The following is an 18,029-nucleotide window of genomic DNA, read 5'->3' as shown; positions in this document are numbered from 1 at the left end:
ATTCTAGTATGAAGTCTCCTGGATTTTATCTGGGGAAGCAGAGTGGTATGAAAGAATGAGCTCAGGTTTTGGAATTTGATCTCAGTCAGCATCAACACTTTTTACATGTATGGCCTTGGACAAGTTATATAACCCTTCCAAGTACAATTTCCTCCTCTGTAATGTTCATCTATTTGTAAGGGTTAGAAATAATATATGTGAAGTGCCTAGCACAGTGCTCAAAACACGGTAACTACTGTTGTCCTCCTAACTACTGTTGTCCACGGTAAATACTGTTGTTAACAACCTGAAAGAGAGTAAGGCTGTTCTGGGGTTTTTTTTGGGTTTTTTTTGTGTGTTTTTTTTTGTTTTTTTTTTGTTTTTGCGGTACGCGGGCCTCTCACTGTTGTGGCCTCTCCCGTTGTGGAGCACAGGCTCCGGACGCGCAGGCTCAGCGGCCATGGCTCACAGGCCTAGCCGCTCTGCGGCATGTGGGATCTTCCCAGACCGGGGCACAAACCCGTGTCCCCTGCATCAGCAGGAGGACTCTCAACCACTGCGCCACCAGGGAAGCCCCTAAGGCTGTTCTTAAAATAAGTAGTGGCTAAAACAGACATAGTTAATGAGTCAGATATTGTAAACTTCATGCACATTGTAACTATCTTTGTCTTACAAAAGACAATGACAAAATTATTCAGTATAGCAGTATTAGTGAGATTAATGGTCACAGTTCTCCCTCCGGACCTGTTAGCCTTGCACATAGAAAAGCTGTTTTATAGGCAAAGACCAAACTCAAAGTTGTCTATTTGTGTTATTGCTCCCCAGGAAGACCACAACAGAGTGTGAATCATTCAGGGCAAATTGATCACAAAGAGAATTATATCTCACTTTAGTCCCCTAGACAAAAAGAAATATTGAAGCACATTCTATAACATCTTGGGATCATGTAGTCACACTCAAATGGTTCAGATTATTATAATATAAAACCTAGAAGTAAAGTCACAGGATTTCTTAAATACATATTCCAAATATAATTTAAAATATTTATCAATGAATATTCAACAACTTTTCTGTAATAATAACGTCAGCACAATATGGTAGCATTTTCTATGTACCAGGTGCTGCTCTACATACCTTATATAATTAACTCAAATTAGTTTAAGCCTCAAAGCAATCCAGTGAAGTAGATACTGAACTACATGAAACATAAAAAGAGATTCATTTATAATAAACGAATGTTTATTTTAATATGTAAATTCTTGGGCACAACTATATTAAAGGATATAAAGAAACAGGCAGGTGCTTGTATGGGAAGTCACAGCTTCAAATGCAGTCTGGTGCAGGCATGTTATATTGGCAATTCCAAAATGGCAAGGGGGCTTCCCTGGTGGCACAGTGGTTGAGAGTCCGCCTGCCGATGCAGGGGACACGGGTTCGTGCCCTGGTCCGGGAAGATCCCACATGCTGCGGAGCGGCTGGGCCCGTGAGCCATGGCCACTGAGCCTGCGCGTCCAGAGCCTGTGGTCCGCAATGGGAGAGGCCACAACAGTGAGAGGCCCGCGTACCACAAAAAAAAAAAAAAAAAAAAATGGCAAGGGACAGTGCCGTTAGTTATGATCCAGTGGCAGTGCCAAAGTGAAAAACTCTTGGTAAATTTCCAAATAAACAAATAAATTAAATAATATTCCTTTAATTTACGTAGCAGTTTAACTCATAGAAATGTCAGAGTATATTAACATTGTGTTCATATATACAACAGAATTAAGTCCTAGGTCCAGATGATTACATAAACAGTTTGATTACCTGCATCACTGCCCAGTGGAACATTTGAAAGTCATTCACATTTTGGAATAATGCTTTGTCCTGCCCATTGCAAGTTATGTAGCCCCCCTAGCCCCACTCATCACTGAAACAAGAAATGCCCCCGCAAACTTCCAAAATGCACTCTAGGATATGGCTGCTCGATAAGAACCACTGGTCTAGGGAGACCTGGCCTTCAAAGCGTTTAAAGCCCAATAAGAGATTGGCATGTAAACAAAGAACTAAAATGCAGTGTGATAAATGAAGAGAGAGAAGTATACTCATAGTGCTAAGAGGACCCAGAGATGAGAGGGATTAACTCTATCTTTGGAAGTCAGAGAAAGCCTCACTTGGAAGTCAGCCTTGACCTGGGGCCTTAAAGGCTGAGTACACCAGGCAGAAAGTAGGAGAAGGGCATTCTAGGTTAGGGGAACAATATATACAGTGGTGTGGAACACACTTAAGGAATTGGAAGTAATTGGTGTTTTCAAATATATGACAAGTGTTGGAGAATGATGGAATACATAGCTGGGAAGTCCCATAAATGTTAAGCTAAGGACTTCATGTTGTAGGCAATGAAGAACTAACAATTTAAAAATTAAGCAAAGGGAATAAAAGCTTATGAGTTGCATTATACAAAGGCAATCCTGGTGGTTGTTTAGACAGAAGACTGAGCAGATAATTGATGTCACCTTTTGAGATAGCAAATCATGGTTTGATGCAGCTAGTAACTGCTTCAACTAGCCCACTCTGTGAGTTAGATAAAGGTAAAGAATATTGTAAAGCCAATTATAAAGCACTTTGTCTAAACAGTGATGTGTGACAACTTACTATTTGTGACACCTGAAGTCCTTGCTGTGGGTGTTATCTTTGGTAACAGTAGCAGCATCTTAGTTCTACTGTATTATACTCAAACCTTAGTCTGCCATGCCACTTCTCACCACAGGCGCCATACCTCTACAATGCACAAGGCACAGGTTCAATTTCTAAGCCCTGGGCCTGCTCCACAGAGGCTGAAGAATTCTCTCATCGCCAGCAAAGCCATCCCTGGAACCCCTTACAGATGTTAGGGAACAGAGGAGCTTGAGTTCTGAGGCCTGAACTCCACCCCCCCCAACCCCTCACAATTGGGGACACCACAGTTGGGCTTTAGAAGAAAGAGAGCCCACAAGTCATACGCTTCTAGGTGTGAGTTGTCCAGATGAAAAACACTCATCTTACTCCACCTCCCAGAGATAAATACTTCTCACGTGACGCCAGTATGAAAGTCTGGACTGGGAAATAGTCTCTGAGTACAGGAAGTTTTACTTCAGAGCCTTTCTTCCTCCAATGAGAGAGACAGTTTTGATAAAGATTATTTGGTTTAATTGATTTTATTATCCCTCTAGTTGTTTGCCTTTTCCATTCTACCAAAACGTTGTTCAGCATCCATTTTAGCTGGAGTGTACCTGTAGAATGCTCATGAACTTCTTTTATATAATTAATTTCATAGAACAACAAAAAGTGCCACAGGCTTGACATGCCGCGGATTGACAACACTCCGTGTATGCTCTCAGTCCTCCATGGCCGTTCGGATCGACGGCGTGTGGTGACCAGAGTGCTCAGCTTTGTGATGGCGCTGTCACGCTGCGGCAACTCAGAGAGTCAGAAAATCTAATAAAGTGCAGTTTACAAAGCGTTTTTCTCTTCCTTACTGAAGGTATCCACAGAATTGCAGGGAAAAGCTGGGAATCATTCCAGTTATTGATATTATTCCCTTCTACAGTATGGTGGAAGCTTTATCTCAAAGAACTTTTTAAATGAAACCAGACCTGGAGGGTAGGAAGGCGGGGGGCGGGGCAGGGGGATGGCGTGGGGGGCGGTGGCGTGGCGCGGAGGTAATGTACTTGCAAAGGAAATGTCTGGAGGAATTCTTGTTTTGTTTCCTCTTTTTTCTCTCCATCTTTCCCCCCAGTATTATATAAGCACTATTTATTAATGTGTAATTACACTGTGGTTGGCCTAAAAAATGAAACAGGGCAACAGAATTAGGGAGAAGCATCCATTAAGCCATCAGGACCTTCCTACTCACACAAAGCAGCAGACCGTCAGCCATTGCATTTATGCCTCGTCTGGAACCTAATGTAAATAGCACTGCATGCAGTGAGGCAGATTTCCTAAAATAGCAAACATTCCAGTGTTACCGTGGAGAGATCTGACGTAGAGGTTAAGGCAAGAATGCGCTCTAAATGCTCAAGGCAGAGACTGAAAACCTGGCAGGGATTAGCAGCTCAGGCAGCTTCAGCCAACGTCATGTAAGGAGAATGTTTTTTTAGAGCAGCTTTTCAATATCCCTTTCTTAAGCTGATGAATATTGAAGCTGGAGACTCCTTTACAAATCCTCATTCAACGTCACGGTCTCCCAGGCAAACCTTCAATGGTAACATGTCTCAGAAACAGACTTTATCAGATGGAGAAAAGAGGGGCTTCTTTATAGCTTTATTTATTGAGCATTTACAGTTGCACAGGTACTGTAAGGTGAAGGAAGAGGAAGACAAAGACATAAGGCTTAGTCTCTGACTTCTAGGGATTACAAGCTAATTGGAAGGTAAGAAAGTCTCTGATGGAAACAAAATACAAGGCAGGAGAGAAAGGGAAAAATCAGGGGCTGGGGTGGGCCGTGAAGACTCTGGTCTGTAAGGAATGAGTAGGATTTTAATAAGACAAAAAATATTAGGCATCAATTTATTTATTCATTCAATGATTATTTACTTAGATCTAGGAACATACTGATAAAAGTACCTCAGAAGATAACAAGATGAGTAAAGTGTGGTTCCTCTTCTTAAGGAGCTTACCAGCCCTTTAGGGAAGAAGGCAATATGGAAAAATGACACACATATTACTATAGGAATAAAAAGTGCTTTGGAAGGTCAAAGAAGAGAAAGATGTCTTTTGAGGGGATTAAGAGAGGCAGTTTAAAGAAAATACTTGAAGGTTGGTTAGGATTTTGACAAGAGGAGATGGTAGTAATGGGAAAGAACATTACAAGAAGATAAGAGAGCGGTAGGGAAGTTCCAGGTAAGGCAGCAGTAGTTGGAATAGTGAGGATATGCAGGGGGACAATGAGTTTAGGCTAGAAAGATAGGGTGATACTAGAGTCAGAGAGCCTTGGATGGCAGGTCAAGAAGTTTATGATTGTGGGTAAGTCATTAGGTCTCCAGGTTACTATGCCAGAAAGTGATATATCTGAGATCTGTTTTAGGAAGATTAGTCTGGAAGGAGGAGTGAGTAGAGGAGAAAGAAGGTGAGAGGACTAACTATTATGGAACTCTATTAAGATATGAGGTCACTAGAGGGTAACCAAGAATGGAAGTTTTGTGCTAAGGCAAAAGAACGAAATAAAATTTTAAGATATAATAAGTCATTCATTCATTCATCCGTTCATGTAATCCAGTCCATGACTGTTTATTGAGTGCCTACCATGGCCAGACAGTGGTGAAATTAAGTGCTGGAGAAACAGTAAGAATAAGCATGGCAGAGTCTTTCCCCTCAGGGAGCTTACATTCTAATAAGGGAGCTAGTTAAATAACCACGTGATCAAACAAATAATTGCAAACTGTGATAAATACATTGGAAAAAAAAAAAGAGCAAGGATCAGCAAACTTTTTCTATAAAAGGCCAGAGAGTAAATAATTTAGACTTTGCAGGCCATAAGATTTCTGCTGTTGCAGCACAAAAACAACCATAGACAATACATGAAGGACTCGGCATGGCTGTGTTCCAATAAGGTTTATTTACAAAAATAGATGGGGGTCAGGTTGAGCCCACAATCCATAGTTCCCTGATCCTTAATAGAGAATTAGGAGGAAGGAGGGGGAGGCACTATAGTTAAGGAGAAGACGTCAATCAATCTTTCCTGGGGTAATTTTGAGATGTCCCTAACACATACAGGTGCAGATACAAATAGGTAGTTGGCCATTTGAGAGTTGAACTCAGAGGAGAATTCTGGAATAAAGATATTCTTTTACTGGTTCTGAACACCAATTCCAACACATGTATTGAGAGCAGGGACACTTCCCACACAGCACCGAGCAATTCTTAGACACAGAGTGTCCAAGAATTCAACTCAATTCTGACACTGTCTACCTGGAGATAGCATCAGAGGCCACAGGTTAAGGATTCAGTCTTATAAGACTGCCTCCACACCCCTCCCACTGCTCCCTCCCTCCCCCTCCTCCCCACCCCTGGGCTTCAGACAACAGTTGCAATCCCAGTTTATCACCTGTGCTTCTGACCAGCAATAGGTTAGAGGTTCCAACAACCCCTCCTTGGACTTCAGACACCAGTCACAAGTCCAGATGTTACATGTACTACCGACTGTCTATAAATTTAGAGGTTCACATGACCCCTTCCTCGGGTTAGATTAGTTTGCTAGAGCAGGTCACAGAACTAAAAGAAACATTTTACTTACTGGATCACTGGTTTATTGTATCAGGATATAACCCAGGAACAGAGATGGGAGATATGCATACGGCAAGGTAATATGAGAAGGAGTGAGGAGCTCCCAAGCCCTCACCAGGCACCTCCCTGAATTTCCCCATGTTCACCAACCCAGAAGCTCTCTGAACCCAGTCCTCTTGGGATTTTATGGAGGCTTCATTACAAAAGCATGATTGACTCATTGGCCATTGTCGACTGACTCAGCCTCCAGCCCCTTTCCCTTCCCTGGAGATTGGGGTGTGGGACTGAAAGTTCCAACCCTCTAATCACATGGTTGGTTCCTCTGGCTACTACCGCCAAGCCCCGCCCCCCCACTCCCCCAGTGTCCTAGTGACATTCCAAAAGTCACCTCATTAACAAAAGACCTTTATCACTCTCATCATTTAAGAAATTCCAAGGACTAGAGAATGGACTTGAGGATATGGGGAGGGGAAGGGTAAGCTGTGACAAAGCGAGAGAGGCATGAACATGTATACACTACCAGATGTAAGGTAGATAGCTAGTGGGAAGCAGCCGCATAGCACAGGGAGATCAGCTCGGTGCTTTGTGACCGCCTGGAGGGTGGGAGGGAGGGAGACGCAAGAGGGAAGAGATATGGGAACATATGTATATGTATAACTGATTCACTTTGTTATACAGCAGAAACTAACACACCATTGTAAAGCAATTATACTCTAATAAAGATGTAAAAAAAAAAAAAAAAGGAAGAAATTCCAAGGGTTTTAGGATTCTATGCCAGAAAGGGGGACAAACCAAATATATATTATAAATCACAATATCACAAATACATATTGGAAGTTACTCATATAAAGGTGGAAAAGGATGAGATGATATTGAAAGAGAATAGAGGTGAAAAAGGCCTAGGACTGACCCTCATTGAACACCTACAAAAAGTTCATAGTGGGTATGACTTACTCTGAATTCACAAATTTAGTTTTGCAGGAAATATCACAGTTACTTTCTTTAAATCAATTTAATGTTACCCTGAGTCCCTATCCTAATCAGGCTGGTGGGAAATTAAATTCCGTTCATTCGGTTATTCCTCCTCCCCACTCTCTCAGTTATGTGAAGGTGAAGGTCCCTGGGCTTCATCAGGTGTCAAAGCATCAAGGAGACTACTCTGATCATTGGTCCACCACTGAAGCACCCCGCCCCAGCACATACAGTTCTACTAATCCTAACTGCTTGCTACATTGGACTCTTTATGGAGCCCCTTGACCTCGAGTCTAGCCTCTCCAAGTCACCCAGTGCCTTCTCCCCCACAGGTCCTGCTTCTTCTGCAGGGCACTGATAATGGAGGTGGGTCCTTGTTACTCTTTCACCCCCTCCCCAGTCTCTTCCCATCTGGGGTGAAATCTCACCCTCTCCTCTCTTGTTGACCTCAAAGACACTACTCTCTTCTCTTCCCCACTGGGATACCTGGCTTAATCTTCAAAGTGCCTTTAGAATTTTATCCAAGTCAGGAAATGCATTTGACTTCAGGCAATCTCCGCTCTTTGCTCTGCAAAAACTCCCAAGTCAAGGGAATGCTGAGGGCCTTACCATCAGACTAGGAAAGAGGTAGGTAGGGGTATACAAGTAACATATCTATATCCAAAAATTTACCCTGTCACCATTTGGTTAGAGAAGAAATGTGAGATGAGCTGACAGAGAAGTAGATTAGGATCTTTTTGTACAGATATTGAAATGCCAAACTAAGGGTTTTGGACCTCGTGCTATAGGTAGTGGACAATTATGGATCTTTACTATGAATGTTCTAGAAATAGTATACAGGATGATTAGAGGGGTAAGCTTCTAAAGCTGTGTGACATGGTTCAGGTTTCAGGTTTTAAGAACCTGAAAAGGACAGTGTAGGGAAAATGCAAAACAACATTTCTGAACACACTAGAGATGTTTGGAAATAGAGTCAAAAAGAATTTAGCATTTGTCTTGACAGGGAAGGATTCTGAGGAGTTAAAGGTAACAGCTCCTTAGTTTACAAGTTTACCCTATTGTAGAAAATGGCATGCCTGACCTCCTCTCTCCTGATCTTTCTCTAGATGTTGACAATGTTAACTACCCCTCTCATTCCTGAAACTCTGTCCCCCTCTCACCTGTGTTTTGATTGTGGAAGAGTTCAACTTAGTTTTTTTCACTTAGTTTTTTCCTCAGTCCCCTAAATACAGCATGTCCCAAGTCAAATTTTGTATTATCGTTTTGCAAATGGACTCAACTCCCACATTTCTGTTTGTTTAGGCAATTTTTTTCTACCAGTCTTCCAGGCCAAAAACTTTATCTCTATTTTTAACCTTTTTTTCCCTTCATCCTCTCTGCATATATGTCATCAAGTCCTGCTGCTCATTCCTTCAAAATGACTCTCATATTTACCAGTTCCTTTCCATTTTTATACCAGACCTTTATTATCTCACATGTGAATAATGGCAATGGATTTTTTTTAAACTTTATTTTTGGCTGCGATGGGTCTTCGTTGCTGCGCGTGGGCTTTCTCTAGTTGCAGTGAGCAGGGGTTATTCTTCGATGAGGTGTGCAGGCTTCTCATTGTGGTGGCTTGTTGGGAAGCATGGTCTCTAGGCAATGGATTTTTTTTTTTTTTTTTTTTGCGGTACGCGGACCTCTCACTTTTGTGGCCTCTCCCGTTGCGGAGCACAGGCTCCGGATGCGCGGCCATGGCTCACGGGCCCAGCCGCTCCGCGGCATGTGGGATCTTCCCGGACCGGGGCACGAACCCGTGTCCCCTGCATCGGCAGGCGGACTCTCAACCACTGTGCCACCAGGGAAGCCCTAGGCAATGGATTTTTAACAGGTCTTCCTGTAACCATCCCAAAACCTGTCCCTGAAACTCCAAGCCATCCTGTTGTCTAATTTTCCTAAAACAAACTTTTCATCATGCCATTCTTAGCTTAACTTCATAACAGAAAGTCCAAATTCTTTTGCCTGCAAATTCTAGTTGCCAGTTCCCTCCATAGCATAGTGTCTGGCTTTCAGTTGGCCCTTCATATATTTTCTTTGAATGAGTAATTATTGAGATGTACAGAGTGTATGTATAGATGTATAGAGTAGGATGCACCTGGCCACTCAGATATCCCACAAAATCTTTCCCTTTACTGACAGGCTAGCATCATATTTAACCCAACTTCCAAGACTTTTGAGGATGCTGTTTTCTTTTTCTGGAGTCCTTTCCTTGGCTTCCTCCATTCTAAGATCCATCTCAAGTCCCACTCTTGCCTCCTTCACCTGTATCAGCTCATACTTAACTTTTTCTGCACTTACATTGAAGTTGTCGGTACCATTTAGTTTACCAATCAGTTATTCTGATTGTAGCATGCACATTCTCTCCCCTTCAACTAAACTGAAAGCTCTCTGAAGACAGAGAAAAAAAACAAAACAAAAACTGAGTTTGCATAAATTCTTGCTCATCAGTTGATTAACAAATATTTTGAAGTTCACTTAAACAGCTGTGGATATTTAATAACTTGAAAGACTGCAGTGTTTACTATTTTAAAATCAATTCTGCTGATAACCATATTATAGCAATCTGTAGTTGAACTGGAAATCTCCCAGTTTTAAAACAAGTGTTTTGAAATGCTGTGCTATTAATTAATGCAAAGCATGATTGTTTCTGGCTTCTTAAAGATTTCCAACCAACAGAGGGAAATCATGAACATGCTTGTGGTGTTACCATAAAGCCTAACTGGCTTTACTTTGATATTCTTGCATTTCCTCATCTGCTTTTGCTTCTCTGCCAGAATCACTCCCCCCACCCCCTGTGGCATAGTTTTTAGTAATTAGAACAGCTATTTCCAACATCATAACTAGGATAATGAAAGCTAATACAACTGGTTTGGGACATAGGGATTTTTCACCTCTTGGAAACTCCCTCCCAGCCCAGAATTAGGTCTTAGAAACACTACGACACAGGGAGTACAAAAGTACGGTTCGAAGAGAATCTTCCTGGGCCCTCAAATCTAGAGATCGAAATAGAGATAGTGCAAAAGATCCCTACCATAATAATACTTAGGAATCTTGTTCCAAATGGGCATATAGTTCTCTAAGTTCAACAATTTTGTACGTAGTTCTTCATTAATGGGTTTTTCCATTTATCTGCAGACCTTCTGATCGTTTGGCTGACATTTGTCTGAATACACTTTAAGAGAGTTCTAATTCAGTAGTTTTCAAAGTGTGGTTCTCAGCAGCATCTGCATGCTCTGGGAATTTCTTAGGAATGCAAATTCTTGGGCCCCTTCTCAGGCCAACTGAATTAGAAACTTGTTAAATCTACCATTTAACAAGCCATCCAGGTGATTCTGATGCATGCCAAAGGTTGAAAACCACTGTTTAATTCAACATGTTTATTTTGTAGCTTAGGAAATTAAGGGCCAGATATAAGTGATTTGACTTAGGATAGACAGCAAATATGTGCTTGTGAATGCATTTATCAATCCATTTTGAGGGCAAACTGCTGATATATAAAATGAATCATTTGTTTAACTCATTATCGCTTATCATAATATGAAACCTGTTCTCAGTAAGATTTTCCTTTATTATGTAACTTTTGATAAGTTTTAGAAGTAATCATCCTATTCTAAATCATCACAAAAGCCCTAGGTCCCACCTTAACAACATGCTTTGCTTCAATCGTAAATGTATGGTGCGTAAATGTATATAAAATAATATTTTCCAACACTCATATGGATAGGAACTATGATGTTTTGAAGTCGCAGTTGGGCCTTTTATAGAATTTCTTCTGAGCTATATTTTCCCAATTTTCAAAGCTGTTCCTATGATAAAGTTATAGGGGTTACTTTCCACGAAAGAAATCCCTCAGATTAAAACTTTATGGGTAATACATATTTTTATACTAATTTACTCCTTATCTTTTTTAATTGAACTATACTAACATATAAAATCTACAGATAAGCAGTCAGTTCAATGAGCTTTAAAACTGTACACATCCATATAATCATCACCCCAAACAAGATATAGAACATTTTCATCACCCCAGAAAATTCCTTTGTGCTCCCTTGCAATTAATCCTCACCCCCCATAAACACTTTCTGAATTTCTATCATTATAGAAATGGTTAGACTTTAAGTTGTTAGACAAAATAAATGAAATCACACAGGATATAGTTAAATGGCTTGTTTCACTTAACATGCTTTGGAGATTCATTCATATTGTGGGTATCAGAGTTCATTTTTTTTTTTTTTTTTTTTTTGCGGTACGCGGGCCTCTCGCTGCTGTGGCTTCTCCCCTTGCGGAGCACAGGCTCCGGACGCGCAGGCTCAGCGGCCATGGCTCACGGGCCCAGCCGCTCCGCGGCATGTGGGATCTTCCTGCACCGGGGCACGAACCCGTGTCCCCTGCATCAGCAGGCGGACTCTCAACCACTGCGCCACCAGGGAAGCCCCCCATTCTTTTTTATTGATGGTTAATATTATATTATATGAACATATCAAAATGTGTTTATCCTATCTTCTTCTTAGTAACACATTTTTTTCTTATCACAAAATCAATACATGCTTATAGAAAATTTTAGAATACAAATGAGGAAAGAAGAAAATAAGTATCCATAGTTCTACTCTCCAGACATAATCACTAATAACTTGTATATCCCCTTGAACCTCTGTTTATATAAGTTGTCCACATATATATATTTATCACATATTATAAAAGTTTTCATTTTTTAGGGTTCAGGTTTTACCACTCAGACTCTGATATAAGTGCCTTAAATTGGCACAATTCTTAGTTTTAACTATAGAATATTTCCTAATTTTAAAACATTTTAAAAATAATATATGAATATACATTCATTGCCCCAAATTCAAATGATACATGGTATATAGAATAAAAGTAAATGTTGCAGGCTTCCCTGGTGGCGCAGTGGTTGGGAGTCTGTCTGCCGATGCAGGGGATGCGGGTTCGTGCCCCGGTCTGGGAGGATCCCACGTGCCGCGGAGTGGCTGGGCCCGTGAGCCATGGCTACTGAGCCTGCGCGTCCGGAGCCTGTGCTCCGCAACGGGAGAGGCCACAGCAGTGAGAGGCACACATACCGCAAAAAAAAAAAAAAAAAAAACGTAAATGTTGCTGTTTAGCTCCCCATTTTCTTGCCTTCCCATAGATAGCCAGTGTTGACTAAATACAAAATCTTGACCAAGGTGATATTGATAAACCATGAAGTGCTGAATTTATTATCACATAATTTTCCTTGTTTCACTTTTTAATTTTTATTTTCAATTGATCTGTACAAAAGTGATCTTTTAGTTTTATAATACCAAATGATCATGTTTAGGAGTGGTTCTAGTACTCTAGTTTACTATCTGTTTTGAGATACTGTCTTTAAATATGTTCTCTGGGAGTGAAGAGTGCTGTCTTCAAATTTTCTTTGATTGTTGAGTGATCTATTTCTATCTGTTGGAAGCCTAGATATGTATGTATAGCTCTTTCAGTATGTTGATCTTTACTTACATATTCTTTACAAACGTATTCTTCAATAGTAAGTTGCCTTTTCTCCATTTGTACTGACTTGCTCTTGTATACCAACTACCCATATGTTGTCATTAAAGTTTAGAGACTACAGTTCAGGTGCAAAATCTTACTAAGGAATACAGAATAATGCAAAGTATTATTTAGAGTTTGCTCCCCAGGAGCACTTTGTTTCATTAATTACTTTGTTTCATTAGCATTTTCCCCAATAGGAAAACGTGGCTCCCATCCACATTCAAAGATGAGGCCTTGATTAATGTCTTAATTTGCACTTTTTGCACTTTTGAGTCCTTGCTGTTCTTTAGGGTAGTGTCCTGGCAGGCCAGAAACTACTTGCCTCTCTATAGATCACTATGGATTCCAAAGATTGTTACGATTGTTACTTAATTTCTTCTGACTCTGAAGCTCATATACCTAGAGATAGGCAAAAATGCACCTGTAGTGAGTTGTTTTTTTTTTTTTTTTGCGGTACGAGGGCCTCTCACTGCTGTGGCCTCTCCCCTTGCGGAGCACAGGCTCCGGACGCGCAGGCTCAGCGGCCATGGCTCACGGGCCCAGCCGCTCCGCGGCTTGTGGGATCTTCCCGGACCAGGGCACGAACCCATGTCCCCTGCATCGGCAGGCGGACTCCCAACCACTGCGCCACCAGGGAAGCCCTTGGAACTCTATTTTACATTCTTGGTTTTGGGACCAGAACATGCCTCTTTAGGTGAAATCACAGATGCAAAGTTCTGTAGCCTACTAAAGCCAAAGCTCTAAGGGCTGTTCTAATCTCTCACGATGGAGCTACTAAGATTTTGTTTTGATGATTAAATAAGAGAGTGATACAATTTTATGTGTGCAGAGCCCCGTAAAGCTTTAAAATTACTTTAAAATATTGCATTATATTAAAATAATAATATTAGCTATTATTATTGACATGATATGAGCCAAAATCTGTTAAAGCACTTCCCCCAAATCATCTCATTTAATGCTCAATAAGAAGTTGGGGGTTAATTATGGGCTTTCATCGAAGGCATCTGAATGTCTCCAGGTTCAGGAGTATGGGCTGTGCCCTGGAGATGAGGGTCAGAAATACTTTGACTGTTGCTGGCCTTATTATCTCACAAAGTCAAGTTAGTGAAATCTGGCATTATTGTAATTGGGAAACGTCCTGCTCTGGGAAAACTCCAGATGATTGTGTGGGACTGTTTTTCCTCCCATCTGGAGTTTGCATATCTCTCAAGCCAGGGAGAGAACTGTTTATTATAAACGGACGTTGACACCTCGATTCCACCTAGAGAGAGCTCCAGCTTCCCTCCACTCTTTGTGTGCAATCTAAGTTCTGTACCCAAGGCTGGGTGACTTACTACTAGATGATGCTGAATAAGACAAGATACTCACTGAAGTCAGTGAAATTCCCAGCTCCACTTCTGCAGACAGCAGCACTCTCTGATACTCTGGACTCTTGCTCAGATAAATAAGGCCTTTTGTTCTCGTGTTTGTCTTCCCTCCCCACCCCCAAAATAAGGCCTACAGTCTACCTGAACCTGAAAGAGGATTCGGTGATGGCAATCTACTCTCAGATGTCTATATTCTTGAAAAAGCTCATTTTCTCTGTTATCATCAAAATCTTGGTTAACCAGCTGCATTCATGTGGCTTTTGTTGGACTCCTTCTCAGGTGACTGCTTTGTGCCCTCTCTCGATTTCTTTTCTAAAAAAGGGCAAATCATCCAGGACTGCTAAACTCAACCGCAACATCACGAGGAGAGAAACACTTGTCCTCTTTTCTAGGTGCTCCCAACAGTCGAGGGGGAGGTTGAACTGAGCCTCCTAAAATCCGCCCTACCTGCCACCTCCGGTTTATCAACCCATTCTCCCCGGCCGCTTGTGAAGACCCGGGGCCTTTTAATCCAGGCACCGGACTGGGTAGGGAGAGGAAGGGGGGTGCTGCAGGAGGGAGGGAGGCGGCGCGCAGCGGTACCTAGTGGCGCTGCCAGGCTGCTCCATCCAGAGTACGTGGCACTACCCGTGGAGAGAGGGGGAGGGGATTCGGCTTTCTCCTCCCCAAGCAGAGCCTTGGGACATCCCGCAAGGGCGGAAGGGAGGATCCGTGAGGGAACTAGTGCGCTTTGGGGGTGAAATTTTAGCAGATAAAAGTGGCCTAGCAGAGGTCGGCATCCGTCCTGCTCTCCACTCCGGTACTCACTGCTAGCCAGGTCTGTGCTCTACCGCGAGCAGCACTAAGTCGTTTGGGGGCGAGGGGACGCGCTCGCCACCCCGCATGCGCAGAACGAGGAGCCGGCCTCCTGGACTACGGCTCCCAGAGGAGTTTGCCGGAGGCCGCAGGCGCCGAGCCTCTGGCGCCATCTTGAAATCTGATCCTCAATCTCTGAGTTTTTGCGTCAGCCGCGGGCGGCCGCTTGTGGACCGCGAACCCAGCCAGCTGAAAGGGAGGACATTGAGGACACCACGGCTGGTGGGAGAGACAGCTGGAGGAGACATGGCAGGTTCTCAGCGCGGCCTGCGCTGATGTCACTCAGCATCCCGCCCCCGAAGTGTTTCCTCGCCCGCCCCCTCCCCGAGGGGCGGGGCTGACCACTCTGGTACCCAGAGCCCGCGCGCGGGTGGCAGCGAAGCGCCTCTGCAGAGTGGGGACCCCATCGGGCTGTGCCATGCCGATCGGAGGCCACCGGGGCGGGAGACGGAACGCAACCAAGCGCTAGTGAGTGATCAACGAGCAGCAGCCGCATCAGGGAAGCTCGGCAACCGCAGGAGGGAAGATGAAGGAGATTTGCAGGATCTGTGCCCGGGAGCTGTGCGGAAACCAGCGGCGCTGGATCTTCCACACGGCATCCAAGCTCAACCTCCAGGTTCTGCTGTCGCACGTCCTGGGCAAGGATGTCTCCCGGGATGGCAAAGCTGAGTTTGCTTGCAGCAAGTGTGCTTTCATGCTTGATCGGATCTATAGATTCGACACCGTCATTGCCCGGATCGAAGCCCTTTCTATCGAGCGCTTGCAGAAGCTGCTGCTGGAGAAGGACCGCCTCAAGTTCTGCATCGCTAGCATGTATCGGAAGAATAACGATGACACTGGCGCGGAGACCAAGGCAGGGAATGGAACGGTTGACATTTCCGGCTTACCCGATGTAAGATACTCTGCACTGCTCCAAGAGGACTTTGCCTATTCAGGGTTTGAGTGCTGGGTAGAAAATGAGGATCAGACTCAGGAGCTACACAGCTGTCATGCTTCGGAAGGCCCCGGAAACCGACCCAGGAGATGCCGTGGTTGTGCAGCTTTGCGGGTTGCTGATTCAGACTATGAAGCCATTTGTAAGGTGCCTCGAAAAGTGGCAAAAAGTATCTCGTATGGCCCTTCTACCAGGTGGTCCACTAGCATTTGCACTGAAGAACCAGCATTGTCTGAGGTTGGGCCACCGGATTTACCAAGTGTGAAGGTACCCCCAGATGGAGAAAGCATGGAAGAAGGGACACCGGGATCCTCTGTGGAATCTTTGGATGCAAGTGTCCAGGCTAGTCCTCCACAGCAAAAGGAAGAGGAACCTGAGAGAAGTGCAAAGGAACTTGTAAAATGTGACTGTTGTTCAGATGAACAGGCCCCACAGCATATGTGTAACCACAAGCTGGAGCTAGCTCTTAGCATGATTAAAGGTCTTGATTATAAGCCCATCCAGAGCCCCCGAGGGAGCAAGCTTCCTATTCCAGTGAAATCCAGCCCACCTGGAACCAGGCCTGGCCATATCATGACAGATGGAGTTAGTTCTGGTTTCCTTAACAGGTCTTTGAAACCCCTTTACAAGACATCCGTGAGTTATCCCTTGGAGATTTCAGACCTCCAGGAGCTGTGGGATGATCTCTGTGAAGATTATTTGCCACTTCGGGTCCAGGTATACAAAATGGCTGCATAGTGCCTTTCTGATTGAAGTTAGCTGGCCTCAGGCTTCACATGATTTCTGTCTAGGTGAAGGTTAATAATATTCTAGACTTGAGGAAATTAATCATTGAGCCCATTTGTGTCCCCTTTAGTAAATGTGATTCATTCAAATAATTTGTTTTTCACAATCCTCTTTATAAGATTATCTGTTGGCTGTCCCATTAATTATCAAAATTGCACACCTTTTAAGACAAAAAGAGAAAGATTTCTAATTCACCTTTACCCTATAAAAAGCATTTAATCTTATTTCTGGCACTAGAACTCTTTCCTCTTACTTCCTTGTTCTATCCCCTACCCCCTTCTTTTTTTATTTTCATTTTTAGATTTATGAATGTTTTTCCTATTCTGTAAGGGAGTTAGTTCTGCTACTTAGCCCTCCCTAGAGCATTAAGCCTTTCATCGCACGTGTGCCTCAAACTGATTAGAGCTTAGGGTAAAGGTTTGGGGAAAAACCTATTAATCCACCAAAGTATTGTAACATCTGGGCAATATTTAAAATAAATTAAGAGGTCATTTGAGGACTAACGATGACTCGCTCATAAAACAGACTTGGGCAGTCAAGTATCGTCATTTAAAATGTTAAGGCAAAAACTCTTTACAGCCAGTTTGTATACTGAGCTCTGTTTGAAGAAGTTTGATATTAAGTAGGGATTCATCCATTATCGGATGATAGGAGAGTTTTATCCATTGTACTCATGAATTTCTTAATGACTGGAAGATGACAGTTGATCTTAATCTGAGCTGTTCATGTCTGCCCAGTTGATTTCATACCAACCTTTTAAATTCAGCTACTAGTACAGGGACCTGACAGATGCTATTTTGTTTCTACAGCAACAGTAAATGCTAGGTTCAATTAATTTTGTGAAACATCTGGCATGTTCTACTTGGTACAGATTCTCTAGTGATACCATTACAAAGGTGGACAATCTAGAAGGCATTTTTGGAAAGCTTGCTACCAGTCAGCATCATCCGGGAAACTTAGAGTTTCTAAATGAAATTGTTGATTGTCACTCGAAATTTTTAAAAAATAGTTCTATTATGTATAATAGTTGCATCTCAATTAGAAAGAGGAAATGGGAGAAATATTTTTGAATTTGCACAAAATTGTCAGAAGTAGCATATATTAAAGTGTTACATAAAAATATGACTATCCAAAAGTTTAAAACGTGTTTTCGTTTGTATAAAATGTTTAGTATGCCTAACGCTTGTGTACTTTTCTTTTGCTTCCTTTTCTTTCATTGAGCTTCACAGCTAAATTTGGGCTTTACAATACAGTATTTCTGTGAGCAGACATAGATGTCACAAATTAAACATAGTGTTTTCATATTAGGATCTAAAAATAGTTTGGACAGG

At 42.6% G+C, this 18,029-nt stretch overlaps 1 protein-coding gene across 38 annotated transcripts in view; it reads left to right on the top strand.

Moving 5' to 3' along the window:
- The window catches only part of PDE4DIP (phosphodiesterase 4D interacting protein), a 223,861-nt gene that overhangs the window by 117,040 nt on the left and 88,792 nt on the right, over window positions 1–18,029 (top strand). For 15 of the 38 annotated variants that reach the window (XM_073808871.1, XM_073808877.1, XM_073808800.1 and 12 more), the window contains exon 1: window positions 14,839–16,629. The exons of 17 other annotated variants lie outside the window; for them this stretch is intronic. In XM_073808871.1, coding sequence (XP_073664972.1) covers window positions 15,505–16,629 — 1,125 coding nt within the window. In that variant the 5' untranslated portion in view covers window positions 14,839–15,504. Of the gene's footprint in view, window positions 1–14,837; window positions 16,630–18,029 lie in introns of those variants that run through there. 6 more of the 38 variants (XM_073808761.1, XM_073808769.1, XM_073808759.1 and 3 more) reach the window with 4 other exon arrangements.

Source organism: Tursiops truncatus, chromosome 1, assembly GCF_011762595.2.
Source record: "Tursiops truncatus isolate mTurTru1 chromosome 1, mTurTru1.mat.Y, whole genome shotgun sequence".
Lineage (NCBI taxonomy): Eukaryota > Metazoa > Chordata > Mammalia > Artiodactyla > Delphinidae > Tursiops > Tursiops truncatus.
Note: the sequence above shows the minus strand (reverse complement) of the source record. Positions and strands in the feature narration are given on the sequence as shown.